Source organism: Gossypium hirsutum, chromosome D09 (genome assembly GCF_007990345.1).
Source record: "Gossypium hirsutum isolate 1008001.06 chromosome D09, Gossypium_hirsutum_v2.1, whole genome shotgun sequence".
Classification (NCBI taxonomy): Eukaryota; Viridiplantae; Streptophyta; class Magnoliopsida; order Malvales; family Malvaceae; genus Gossypium; species Gossypium hirsutum.
This window is the reverse complement of record NC_053445.1, coordinates 7941655-7954607: the sequence shown is the minus strand read 5'-3', so window position 1 is coordinate 7954607 and position 12953 is coordinate 7941655. Positions and strand designations below refer to the sequence as shown.

General features: G+C 32.3%; 3 protein-coding genes across 4 annotated transcripts; all 3 read left to right on the top strand.

The window, feature by feature from the left end:
• Positions 1–1764: 1764 nt before the first annotated feature.
• LOC107892296 (uncharacterized) lies at positions 1765–4666 on the top strand. 2 transcript variants are annotated; one of them, XM_016817329.2, is made up of 6 exons: positions 1765–1918; positions 2805–3083; positions 3172–3278; positions 3419–3551; positions 3723–3917; positions 4022–4666. In XM_016817329.2, the coding sequence occupies exons 2-6, from the start codon at positions 2817–2819 to the stop codon at positions 4301–4303; spliced, it is 984 nt and encodes a 327-aa protein (XP_016672818.2). In that variant the 5' UTR covers positions 1765–1918; positions 2805–2816; the 3' UTR covers positions 4304–4666. The 2 variants fall into 2 exon arrangements, with proteins under 2 accessions (XP_016672818.2, XP_040957591.1); XM_041101657.1 differs by lacking the exon at positions 1765–1918 and adding an exon at positions 2228–2676.
• A 1161-nt stretch (positions 4667–5827) lies between these two features.
• LOC107956291 (probable E3 ubiquitin-protein ligase ATL44) lies at positions 5828–6241 on the top strand. Its single transcript, XM_016891998.1, has one exon. It carries the CDS (start codon positions 5828–5830, stop codon positions 6239–6241), a length of 414 nt encoding a protein of 137 aa, XP_016747487.1.
• Positions 6242–7719: 1478 nt separating this feature from the next.
• Positions 7720–11292, top strand: LOC107892768 (probable serine/threonine-protein kinase PBL28). The gene is made up of 6 exons (XM_016817819.2): positions 7720–8312; positions 9166–9279; positions 9988–10236; positions 10311–10426; positions 10501–10761; positions 10860–11292. Exons 1-6 carry the CDS (start codon positions 7742–7744, stop codon positions 11079–11081), a joined length of 1533 nt encoding a protein of 510 aa, XP_016673308.2. The 5' UTR covers positions 7720–7741; the 3' UTR covers positions 11082–11292.
• Positions 11293–12953: the final 1661 nt, after the last annotated feature.

The following is a 12953-nucleotide window of genomic DNA, read 5'->3' as shown; positions in this document are numbered from 1 at the left end:
CATCAAGAATGAACCTAGATAGATGGTTGTGCAAATTCAAATGCACGACAATATTTTGTCTAGATTCATCGTAGATATGCTTTTTAGTTCTTTTATATATTTATACATTTTTATAAATTTATAAATTTATAAATTTATAGTTTTTTATATATTTATATATTTTTATAAAATTATAAAATTTTTATTTATATATATTATATTGTACATTTTTATATAATTTTCAAAATATTATAAACTTTTTATATATTTTTATTTGTATATATTTAAATTTTTTTTGGTGAATTACAAGAATAGGGCAAAGCCCAAATAACTAGTGCAACTAGTGCGACTAGATATTTTATAAAAAGTAAAAAAAAATAAACTTACGAAAAAATATATCTAGAATAAAATTGGACAAATAAAAGTCCAGATTTAGATATATTTGGACAACAATTTGTCTATGTTCATTGTTGATGTGAAAAAAAATACTTTTTTTATTAATATATAGTTTTTTTTTTAATTTTTTAAATTAAGTCCGTCATATGCCATATTGGGAGACTGATATGTGTCACAACTAAATTGTCCATCAATATCACACGTCAGCACAAACTAATAGTGTTAGTGTAGAGGTACCAACTTGGGTGAGGAATGCAAAATCAAGTAAAATTCAATTTGAATCGAACTCAAAACTTGAAAAAATTAAATAAATTAATTTAATTAACTCAAAATTTAAATTTTTATAAATTTTAAAATCTCATCATTCCTACTTTCTTAAATTAAAATAATAATAAAAACCTCAAAAAGAGGAAAAGAAACATATAGCTTTTCATTGAGGCCCATGGATATTTTCATGCCCCCTCAAATAATAGCAGCCCAAGTTTTGGTGCACCGACACTAATTTTCAATGTAAAACTACTACCAAGATTTTGCTTCTTAAAAACATTAAAATCATGTGATCTTCTAGAAGAATAACAAAAAGATTTATGCCCAAATATTGAAATAAAATAATTCATAATATTTTATATACATTCTTTTACATTTCTGTTGATATAAAATATCATACAAATAAAATACTTTTTACTTTGAAAAAAATTATTGAGTTACATTAAAATTTTCTTTTATAATTATAATATATATAATATAAATTTATACTTTATATGTATGAATTTGGAAAAATGAATACAAATTGAAATAATGTACGAAGATAATGTTTGATGTTGCAGATTATATAAAATAGGGACGTCATGTCATATGTATCACTTTTTCAATAGTTTTATGCCACATTAGTATTTTCATACTATATTTTAGCTTTTTTTGGTAAAACAAACGAAAAATTACATCAGATTCATTTGATCTATCGCTCCCTTAGCTTTATATTGAAAAAGAACTTGTGAGACAGTATGAGGATACTCATCATAAAATTAGAGACCTGTCCTTCCTTATGAGTTCAATTTAGTCAAACAGTTGGCTACATAATTGAAAAAGAATAATATCTTTGTTTTATTTGTTATTTAATTAAATACCAAAACAATGGAGATAATCCTTTCCTTTCCAAATGATGAAGCATCATTTCAGGATTTCACTTTCTATTGTTGGAGTGTCAAAGTTGAAAAAATTTACAATACCATAAATTAATTAATTAATTAAAAGGTTTTCATTTTTTAAATTTCAAATCAATTTTGCCTAAATCAAACAGTGGCATTTTCGCTATTTAAATCAAGACCCAGGGTGTTATTTACAAAAAAATAAAAATAAAAAAACCATAAATGATCTCGTGCCTGCCGGCCTCGGTCGGTTTTTCCTTTTAAAATAGCCTATACGGTGTCGTTTGAATTTTGACTTTATTTAATTATTATATACATAGTCTCTCCGTTTTCACTGGGCAGTCTTAAATGCAAGTCACGGTGTTTGCTGATCACATTGCTTTCTCTCTCTACTGGTACTCTTTCTCTCTCTAGTTCTTTTTGGTAATTTTTTGAAAATATAATTTTGGAAGAAAATTAAGAATCCACGGCATATTTCTTGGCGAATTTTTTTATATATAATTCTTTGCTTTTAGTTTCATTTTCTATTTTTAATGTAATTTAATGTGACTACATTTTCGATTTCTAGATCTCTATGCTTGCTTTGATTTTTATTTTAGTTACTTAAAATTATTTTGTTGTGGAAATTTCATAATTTGTGCTAATTAGTGGATTTTCATTTGTATTGAATCGAATTAACAGAGATTTAGTTAGGTTTACTTGTATTGAATCAAATTAACATAGATTTAGTTAGGTTTATTTGTGCTAATTAGTTGATTGTATCTGCATTGTGAAGAATTCCTGTGCAAAAGTTTATGCATTAATATTTTAATTACATACTTTTTATTTATGTGGATTTTTTTTTGTCTCTGGTGAAATGATGCTAAATTTGGTTGAATTGAGGTTTCAGAGTCATTAATTAGTGTAATGCTTTCGGATTTTGGTTATGATTTGGTGTTCAATTTGTATAAAATGGCAATTTGCAATGGAAGTAGTAATTATGGTTGAATCTGTGAACTGTGGGTTAAAACTTTTTGGCAGTCAGGCCGTACGATGAGCATTATAGGAACAAGCCTTTAAAAATGAGAAGAAATTTGTAGAGTGAAACATGCAAAAGCACTAAAACTATGAAGAGTTGCTTTGATTGCTATGTTTTACTGTACTTTTCAGCAATGTAAATCTCTAAGCCAAGTAATTAATTTTATTTCGTTGTCAATTTGTAAGGTCGTACATAGTTTATCACTGTCATAGGCTCATAGTTGAATATGTTGATGCTTATCTATTCTTTCCTTTTGGTTTCAGAGTTTAATTTCTATGATGTCGGGGAATGCTCTAAGAGATCTCAATACTTTACCTGCATCCGAGAGAAAGAATGACAGCTCTAGTAAAGGTAATTTTACTAAGACTTGCAATGGAAACACAATTGAAAATGTTGAAGAGCTGCAGAAGAAAAACCCTTCCTCTGTTTGCATAAACGGAGGTGAAACTGTAAATGCTGCGGTAGAGGGAGCTAATTTGGAAGTTGAATATATTGAGTCTGAGAACTTGGGTGATCTAGAAGATGTTAATACCTGTCTTGAGGTAAAACTTTCTATTTTCTAATTCTTACGCTTCGTTTTGGATTTTTGGTGATCTACCATTTGCTAATACGGGTATTTACCTATATCAGAAGCTCTTACCTGGACTTGAATCCAAAGATTGGGTTTTGGTTGTTGAAACTCTCAACAATGTTCGCCGATTATCAATATTCCATAGGGAAGAAATGCATAGTATGCTGTAAGTCTAAGTTCTTGAATGATTATTTGACTGGAAATACTAGAGGATGGGGTTTTAATCTGATTTTCCATCAGTTAAGTCAGTTGTTCCCTTGGATTTAATTTGACTAATGTATTTTTCTTTATTGTTCTTATGTGCAGGGGTGATTTGATCCCACTTGTAGTCAAATCCTTGAAGAATCCAAGAAGTGCTGTTTGTAAAACTGCAATTATGACATCTGCAGACATCTTCAGTGCATATAATGATGATTTGATTGAGTTTTTGGATCCCCTGGTACTTTCACAATTTCTAAGATTTACTGCCACGTTTGTCTGGGTGCTTGTGTGCATTTTGGATGGTACACTACCATCTTTTTATTTTTCCCCTCTGTGAACCTTTCTTCATTTTGGGGTACAAGTGAACAAGTTCCTACCTTTCTGATTTGTGCAAATTTTGTTGCTACAGCTTGTACAGCTTCTTCTTAAGTCTTCACAAGACAAAAGGTTTGTATGTGAGGCAGCTGAGAGAGCTTTAGAGGTCATGACTACTTCTGTCTTCCCTATGTCGTTGTTGCCCAAGTTGCAACCCTATCTTAAGAACAGAAATCCACGAATTCGAGCTAAGGCATCGATGTGCTTTAGTCGCAGTGTTCCACGACTGGTAGGCAAATGATATCTGAAACGGTTAAGGCTATTCCAATTTGTGCCACATTAAACATTTAAATTTCAATTAACTAAATATTTTTTTCTTCTTGGCTTTGACAGGGTGTTGAAGGAATTCAAGAATATGGAATCGACAAACTGATACAAGTAGCTGCATCACAGCTTAGTGACCAGCTCCCAGAGTCTCGTGAGGCTGCTCGAACCCTTCTATTAGAGCTGCAAACTGTATATGAGAAATCCAATGGACTCTCAACAACAATACCCGAACAACCAGAGATGAACTCTTGGGAGCATTTTTGTCAGTCAAAACTCTCTCCTTTAAGTGCACAAGCAGTGCTTCGGGTGACAAACATAGCTCGCGAAGGCCTCGTTATTGGTTCCTAACAGTGAGTTCTTATATACATGTGTGTAGCAGGTAATGTTATCTTCTTTTTTATTTTCAATTTACCCATATATATGAGATTTAGTGTGCAGACTGCAGAGTCTACACACCACAGTCACCTTTTATTGCTTTGGTTTTGGTTTTATCTTTTTTTTTTTAATTTTTTCCTTGTAAATCCTCCTGAATCATCGAGATGTCTTCGATCGTGGTTAAAAAGTAGTATAAATATGATTGAGCCTTCTTGCTTTGTTATGGTAGATGTTACATAATGTATGTAAATACATATTTGGGTGACTTTATGATTGCAATTGCAGATCTAAAAGACCCAAATAATTTATGTGAATCAATATTGAGTGCTGGTTTAAGATGTGTGGATTTTAGTTTAGATGTCTTAATCACATGTTAACATCTTTAATATAATATTGTCACCAAAATTGGAGCTAGTCTAAAGGTTTCCAATAAAATAGCCATTTTTATTCCCTCTTTGTCACTCTCTCAGCTACCAGATTTGGATGGTTGCTAATGCCATAGCTGGATCAGATCTAAGACGAGTGTCGGATTTAGATATAAGTCTGACTTTATGTTCGACAAGATTACTTTTTAATTTTAAATTTCTTTTTCTTCAGCATTTTAGCATTTACTAATTCTAATACCTGTAACGGACCTTAATAATGCTAAAAAGGATGCTGCAACCACCAATGCTAAAATCTGGAAAAAAAAAAAAAACCTTATAAAAACTTTTAATTGGAACTCATGACTGGTACTTCAAGGATTGACAAATTAAGTTTTGTCACGTTCAGAGGATGGGAACAAAGTTGCTGAAGGTAGATGGAGGTGGAGTAGATCAATTGGTGGTTCACCATTTTACGTGAAAAGTTTGTTGGAAGAGGATATCTGTTAGTCAATAATGAAAAAGAAAAAAGAACAGGCAATAATTTAGCTGCTGCTGTAGGCATGGTCTAAGCTTATTTTATACCAAAAAAAGATATTAAACATAATCAAATCAAATTTCTATGAAGTCTTTTAAAGTTATTTTTAAACAATTAAATAAAAATATAATGGTGTTGGAATTGAATAATTATGGTTTTTAATTTGTAAACCGAATTTTCTCAAAATTTTTTCCTTGGTAGGTCCGGTGATGATAAACAGTTGTCTCTTCACTTTCACTTGGTGGGCACGTAATTCGTCACGGAAGAGCGGCACAAAATGGGGGAAAAAAAAAGTGGTCAAAACACACGTAAAATAAAGAGACAAATAAAAGTTTGAATCATCACTCTTCCTATGATTTTGTTTCCACCTCTAAAACCTGGTCTCTTTTTTATTTTTTGCCACCTACTCCATCACGAAATTTAACCATTCCACATTAAAATATCCATTAAATCATTTTCATTCTTGCAAAAAAAAAAAAAAGTGACCAGATTCAGATCACCCTCTGATTCATGTTTTGAACTATCTTTGTTTTGTCCTATGAATAATCACATGGTAATTTGTGGCAACCTTTCCTGCAATAAAAGATTTTTATGTTAATGGGCATTATCATCGCTGTGATTCTTCTGTTTCTTGGCATTGGAGTGCTGGTTTTAGTCCATTTATGTATAGTAGGCAGATCCTTCATCATTAGACGATTTCGTAACCCTTCGAGATTTGACACAAACAACAATAGCAACACGAACCCAACCATGTCCGAGGACGATGTTCAAAAGCTTCCATGTTATGATTACAGTGCAAAAGAGAAAGAAAACAGCACTTGTTTTCAAGTCCTGGATTGTGCTATCTGCTTGGAAGACTTCAAGATGGGTGAAAAATGTAGGCTTTTGCCACTTTGCAAGCATAGTTTCCATGCTGAATGTGTGGATTCATGGCTTCTGAGGAACCCCATTTGCCCCGTTTGTCGAACCGGTGCCGGTTCAGGCGAGTCCGAATCAGATTTAGGTTGCTGAGCCAGTCATCAGAGTGAAGATTTTATTGAGCTGAAAGACCATAGCAGGGAAAGTTGCCATTTCAATGATGTTTAGAATTGAAGTGAGAAATTCGACATAAACCAAACCATGTTCGAGGATGGCGACACAAACCGAACCGAACGCTTGGAAAGACTTGAAGATGGGTGAAAAATGCAGGCTTATACCACTTTGCAACCACAGTTTCCATTCTGAGTGTGTGGATTCATGGTTCTTGAGGAACCCCATTTGCCCTGTTTGTCGAACCGGTGGTCGGTTTTTGGTCACAGTGAAGAATGATCATAGTGAAAGTAGCCGAAATTTTGATTTAAAATTTAATTTGAAAGACGGTTTCTTGTTTTTCGCATATTCTTTTTGGATGATCCATAGCTTTTTGTTAATTTTTCTTTAATATTTTGGGAGGAGAATGAGGCTGCTTAATGACAAATTCAATATAGACTAACAAATTGATAATGTTTATGTTGTATGAAGTATGTATATATTTATAGGATTTGTGATTTCTCCGTGATAGCCCATATTGAGATTTTAACTTAAAACTTATGATATCAGTACATCTTAAGGTCTCACTGAATTGATTATTATTAAATTCATGTACGTGAATAGCAATAGGACATATATACCTATATTATGTTACCACTTTTAACGTTTTGGTCTCATATTGAAAAATTTTTGAGTTTAGTCCGTAAAGCGTAAGGTTATTAGTTATGTGTTCATGGATTTGATTATCACTGATGTCTTTTTTTGTGAGTTAAACTTATAAATAAATCATGTTATATGATTGGATTATCTACAAGACCATATTTAATATTTATGAATGATTTATGAATTACTTGTTTACTATTCAAATTTATCATCTAATCAATGATTGATTGATGTCACGTCTCTCTTATTTGTTAGCTCATGTTTGATAAGTTATGTAAAAGCTTCTCTTGTTAGAAAGAGATGGATCCTTTTTGCGCCACTTAGCATTACTATGCTAGCAAGTAGGGTTTTGAGTCGTAAGGAGTCTAAGCTCGTGGCCATTGAAGTCGGTGCTCTTATGGGTCTCTTCTTGGACTATAAATAAATTAAAATTTTAGGTGAATACTGTGAGGAAATGTCTCATATTTCCAACTGAAATATTCTTTGGAGTGTCTTACAAGCTAGTTTAAAAGTAAAAATGATGAAACTGTGATTTCTCAGGCAAGCTGTAGTTTTGTTGTCTTGTGTTGTGTAAGGAAGTGTTTAACAGGATCTATTAGCATAAAAAGTCAAACCCAAAAACTGGCTCAGTCTCTGCTTTAAGATTTGTTGGCTATGGCCGGCATGCATGCATGCATGGGATGCTAATACAATGTTACCATTCCATTACTTTATTTATATCACCTTTTTTATAAATCTGAAATTCAATGCAACAAGACAAACAAAATAATATGATACTCTGAAACTTGATCCTTAAATCTCAAATGTTTACCATTCAAAGCTTCATTAAGCTCCGAATCCATGAAAAAGGCCACAAATGTCTGGGTTTTCATCTTCATAATCATTGTCAACGTTGCATTTTCCCAGAAAACAAACTGTACCCTTGATTTCGAGTTCAAAGTTGCCTCAAATTCAAGCAATGAGAATGGCGATTGGGGTGGATTTCTTAACCAAAACCATTGTGGAACCACATTCAATGGCTACCTCAAAGCATTGGGGGTTAGAGCAAATCAAACTGGGTTTATATTCTTGGATTCAAGTGAGCAAACGAGGTGCTTGAATTCAATGAAAAGATTCGATTGTGGGATGGAGAAGCTAACATCGGGTGGTGGGGGATGCTCCAATTATTCGACGGCCGATGTTGAACAAAAACTGGGGAATGAGCTGCGGAGTTTGAGTGAAAATTGTAGGTTTGCTTCATGTGGTTCGTGTGTTAGAAGCTGGGAATCCATTAATGGAGGGTCGAATTTAGAAGAGTCGATGATTTGCAGGTTTGCGGTGCTGGTTTCATTGACAAGTCTTAAGGTTGAAGATGAGGAGAATATTCAAAGGATTTATGAATGCCTTTCCAATAACACCCGCGTTTATGGAGGTAACAGGTTCTCTCTTTCAATACAAATTATAAACGCATAATCACTAATTTGTCTTTAACATTTACATTTTTATCAATTTAGCCCTTATTCTTTTCTTAAAAGACTTAAAATTGATATTAATCTTACAAAAAAGTTGAATTGTTGTTTCTTTAATGGAAATTCCAACTAAAATATTAATTAAAGATGGCAACTTGCATGTCAATCCACATGCATTTCATGCTTTTTTTTTTGAATTTTTATGAACTTTATATATATTGAATTATTTTTTTGAATATTTTTAAAATTTTTAAATAATTTGACTTGACAAATAACACAAATAATATCATGCCAAACCAATATTTTTATTTAAAGAAGCGATTTTCAATTATTTTGAAAGGTAAATTATCAAAATTAATTAAAAAAGAGGGTCAAATCGATAAAAATATAAAAGTTGAACGCTAAATTTAATATTATGCCAATTATAAAACACAAATTTAGAGATTTGAATATTTATTCCATATAATTAAAATCGAATGGGATTGAACAATTTGGTTGAATCGAAAATTGACATGAACTAGTTGAATCAAGAATTATACCAATTTTTAAATTTTTTTAATGATATATTTAATCCAACTTCTGTTCACAGAGAAGGAAGAATTAACAAAGAAATCAAAAGTAAAAAGGGGTATTTGGATTCTAATTGGATGCACAGTGGGGTTTGTTGTCATTATTGTTACAGTCATCATCTTCTCCAAGACATGTTGTAAATCAAAACCATCCTTCAAAACACATGGTATGTATATATATTTCAAAACATCAGTTGTTTCTTAAATTGTTCATATCTAAACTAATTCAATTCTAATATTTTTGAAGCAATTAAGGATGTTTTATTGAAGAAACCAGGTTGTCCAAAATTCCCAATCAAAGAGGTTTATTTTGCTACCAACAGTTTAGATGAATCAAATTTCATTGGTGAAGGAACTGCTGGTAAGTACTGGCTTGATTGGTTGGTTTTTCTATTTCTTTTTAACATTGCAAGATTGAGTACCTTCTTGGATCTAGGGCTATAGGCTATAATTGAGTCAACCTGAGGTGGAAAAGTAAGAAGCTCGACTCGAAATCTGTACTTGAAATTCAGTTTGAGTTTGATTGAATATCACTATAAAAGTTCGAACTCGGCTCAAAGTAAAATCGGGTTATTGAAGTCCGTTTATATGATTTACATACTCGAGCACAAGTTTGAGCTTGAGTTCAAACTCATTTCATATACAAAATTTTTATATGCAAAAATAGGGTGAATGATAAGAGTAATACAATTTGAACCCGTACCAAACAGATATCTAACAAAAACTTTAATCACCACCCCATACAAGTCTAGACTTTATACTAATTCTTTTAAGATTTTAGATTTAAAATTTAAGCATATATACATTAAGGGTAAAGTAGTAATTTAATATAAAACACATTATAAATAAATAAATACTGCCGGTTTAATCTCAAGAATTGCTCAAATCAAGTATTAAGGTACTCAAACTTAGCTTACTTAATAGTTCGAACTCAACTCAATAATGACTAAATCAAATTCGAATTCTTTTAGTTTTTTTAGTCAAACTTGAATAACACTGTATCTCAAAATGGGATGAATAAACAATATAATCATTTTAAATTTCGTCCATCTCATTCTCATGGTTGTAGATATTAATTCAATTTATGTATATATATCGGGAAAGGTGTATAAAGGCATACTATCAAACAAGGAGCATGTTGCAATAAAGCACATTATAAAGGATGGAAAGGTGGAGACATTTGTGAGGGAAGTTACAAGTTTATCTCACATCAACCATCCAAACCTTGTGAGATTGGTTGGTTATTGTTCAAGTAAACAACATTGCTTCCTCATATATGAACTCTGCCCTAATGGGAACCTTGCAAATTGGCTATTTGGTATGTTTCTTGTTTTTTGGTTCAATTTCTTGCCATTTGTCAATAACACTGAATTGAAATATGGGTTATAACAGGGAAAGACAGGGTGCTTTCATGGATCAAGAGGCTGGAGATCGCGGTCGGCAGTGCTCGAGGTCTTCAGTTTCTCCATACATATTCTGAAGGCTGCATAGTTCATCGTGATATCAAGGTCAGTCAACGTAGTTTCTCTCCAATAATATCGCAAAATCAAGTTATGATGGGTTTTAGTGTCTAACTTTGCAGCCAACAAACATTCTGTTGGGGCCAAACTTTGAACCGAAGCTGTCGGATTTTGGGTTATGTAAGGTGATTGAAATTGGTGAAACCTATGTGAGCTCCGAAGTTAGAGGAACATTCGGGTATGTCGATCCTGAATATCAAAACGATCGCCGAGTCAATTCATCTGGCGATGTTTTCAGCTTTGGAGTTGTGTTGCTCCAGATCCTGTCGGGGAAGAAGGTTTTCAATTTGAACCTGGAAAAACCAATCCCCTTGAATAAAATGGTCAGCAACCCTATCCTAATATTTACGATACCAACAGAAAAATGATGAGTTTGAGCACCATATATGGTATAATAGAAGCTTAGTGCTGAATTTGACAGGCCAGAATCCTAAGAAGAGGTGGGAGTGTACAACGATTTGCAGACCCAAAACTTGAAGGCCAATCCTCAATGGAAGCTTTTGACATAACATTCAAGCTGGCACTCTCATGCACATCACTCAAACAACAACGACCATCAATGGAGCAAGTTGTTGTCAACTTAGAGAAGGCCCTTCACATTTCAACAATGGCCACTGCTTCAACTCCACAAACCACACCCTAACTCACCAATACTTTTCAATTCTCATCTATAATTCTTGGCCTTTTTATAAAATTTCGAGGGTTAATGTAGTAGAAAAATATACCTTTAAACGAATTTATTTGATAAATTAGGAGACAATTAATAAAATAACTAAAAAAATATGTAATTTATAAAAGTAGAGGATTAACCAGGAAATATGTATTGTCTTTTTTTTTTGAGTTTCTTAGTTGATGTTATAAAGGTAAAGCGTTTGCAGCAAACTATTTTATGTGTAGAACAATTAAGAAATACTATTTTCAGGATATAATGCTTTTACTTTTCCGTTTATTCTGTTTATGTATGTATGATCAATCTTATTATAAGTTCTAGTCATATCTATTTTTTTTGACACAATGTTTAAAACTATCAATAACCACTCTCCAACCCATAAATAGGAGTATAATGCGCTTCAGCACACTCTGACCCGCATCCTCCTGCATTAGTAACAATGCCCATACCAATCGAGCTAAGACTCAATGGACCCGTTTATATATATATTGTATTTTTATTGTTGTATATATACATATATATATAAATAACATAAAATTTTAAGAAAATATAGTTTATTTGAATATATAATATTAATATGTTATTTTTTGGGGCTTGCAACATGTCTAACCTTATTGTCCAAGGCTGATATTGCTAAGAAGAAGGGAAAAGGACAAAGTCTCCTCCTCCACCACCTAAAGCCAAAAAGCAAAAGAAAGTAGTTGGGAAATGAGGCACCAAGGTTGTTGACTAAAACATGCAGGAATAGAATGAATTGTCTTCAAAGGAAGCACTTGATTGAAGAAAAGAATATCAACCTTGAAGACTTTATTAAAGCTAATGCAGTAAGATTTGTTAAGAACATTATGCTGGGTGTTCTATGCTCATCTGAAGTAGGATTGTGCTAATTTTATCTCAAAGAACTATATGAAGGTTTATTTTCATAGGGTATATTTTGAGTTTAACCCTTCTATTATTATTGATTTTGTACAAAATTTCTGAACAAGAGAACAGGTGTAATGCCCCGATTTTTGGGAAGTTTAGTTTTGAGCAGGATTTCCTAAATCGAGAGATTTCTAGGAATGGGCAAGGTGTTGGTTTAGAGGTTTATTAGTAGACTGATATAATGCTTATATACTAGTTTGTAAGAATAGCAAAATTGTTGGGGTCAATGTGTAGAAACTAGAAAGTGGGATTGGAAGAGGTGAGGTCCTTAAATTGTTATTTTACCAAGTCCAATTAGGCAAAATTTTCACGAAAACTATCTTTGAAAATATCAAATATTATTATATGTGTGAATAGAAAGGAAACAAGAGGAAACTGGCGCACAGTCATTCCTTATAGTTTTAGGTTATATATATATATATATATATAGTTGGAATGGAAAGGGCATTATTGCTGTTGTTTCTAATTTCTTTAATAAAAATTTTCTCTTATTGTTCTTTGTAGATAGTTTTTATCTAGTTTTAGATTTATAATTGATTCGGAGTTTAGACTGTGAGACTTTGAATTCATATTTAAGATTTTCTACATCGGTATTTATTAATTTGTTGGTTTAGGGATAGGCTCAATAGTCTCACAATATCGTTTTAGCGAAAAAATGGTACCCATCGATTCAGTGTTGGATGACATAAAGTTAGTGAATTGATATGATCCGTAATTGTTGCATTTACAACATCAAACAATAAATTGACGTGACCAATTGAGTGAGTGGTTGGATCCGTCAAGAAAGTTAATGATCAATTGAGTTGGGTTCTTCTAGTTTGTAAGGTTGCCGAAGAATCAAATCGTGGAAGTTGTTTTAAAGGTTATTCACTTAGTAAGGGTTAGCCTTCGAGTTGTTCCTGTAGTTAATCCACTACTATG

What these genes read in the sequence shown, in the direction of transcription:
- LOC107892296 (XM_016817329.2), top strand. Translation starts at nt 2,817, where the DNA reads ATGATGTCGGGGAATGCTCTAAGAGATCTCAATACTTTACCTGCATCC. An exon ending in GAAGAAATGCATAGTATGCT is followed by an intron (nt 3,279 to 3,418) that starts GTAAGTCTAAGT and finishes TCTTATGTGCAG; the next exon opens with GGGTGATTTGATCCCACTTG. An exon ending in TTGAGTTTTTGGATCCCCTG is followed by an intron (nt 3,552 to 3,722) that starts GTACTTTCACAA and finishes TTGTTGCTACAG; the next exon opens with CTTGTACAGCTTCTTCTTAA.
- LOC107956291 (XM_016891998.1), top strand. Translation starts at nt 5,828, where the DNA reads ATGGGCATTATCATCGCTGTGATTCTTCTGTTTCTTGGCATTGGAGTG.
- LOC107892768 (XM_016817819.2), top strand. Translation starts at nt 7,742, where the DNA reads ATGAAAAAGGCCACAAATGTCTGGGTTTTCATCTTCATAATCATTGTC. An exon ending in TAACACCCGCGTTTATGGAG is followed by an intron (nt 8,313 to 9,165) that starts GTAACAGGTTCT and finishes ATATTTTTGAAG; the next exon opens with CAATTAAGGATGTTTTATTG. An exon ending in CATTGGTGAAGGAACTGCTG is followed by an intron (nt 9,280 to 9,987) that starts GTAAGTACTGGC and finishes TCATGGTTGTAG; the next exon opens with ATATTAATTCAATTTATGTA.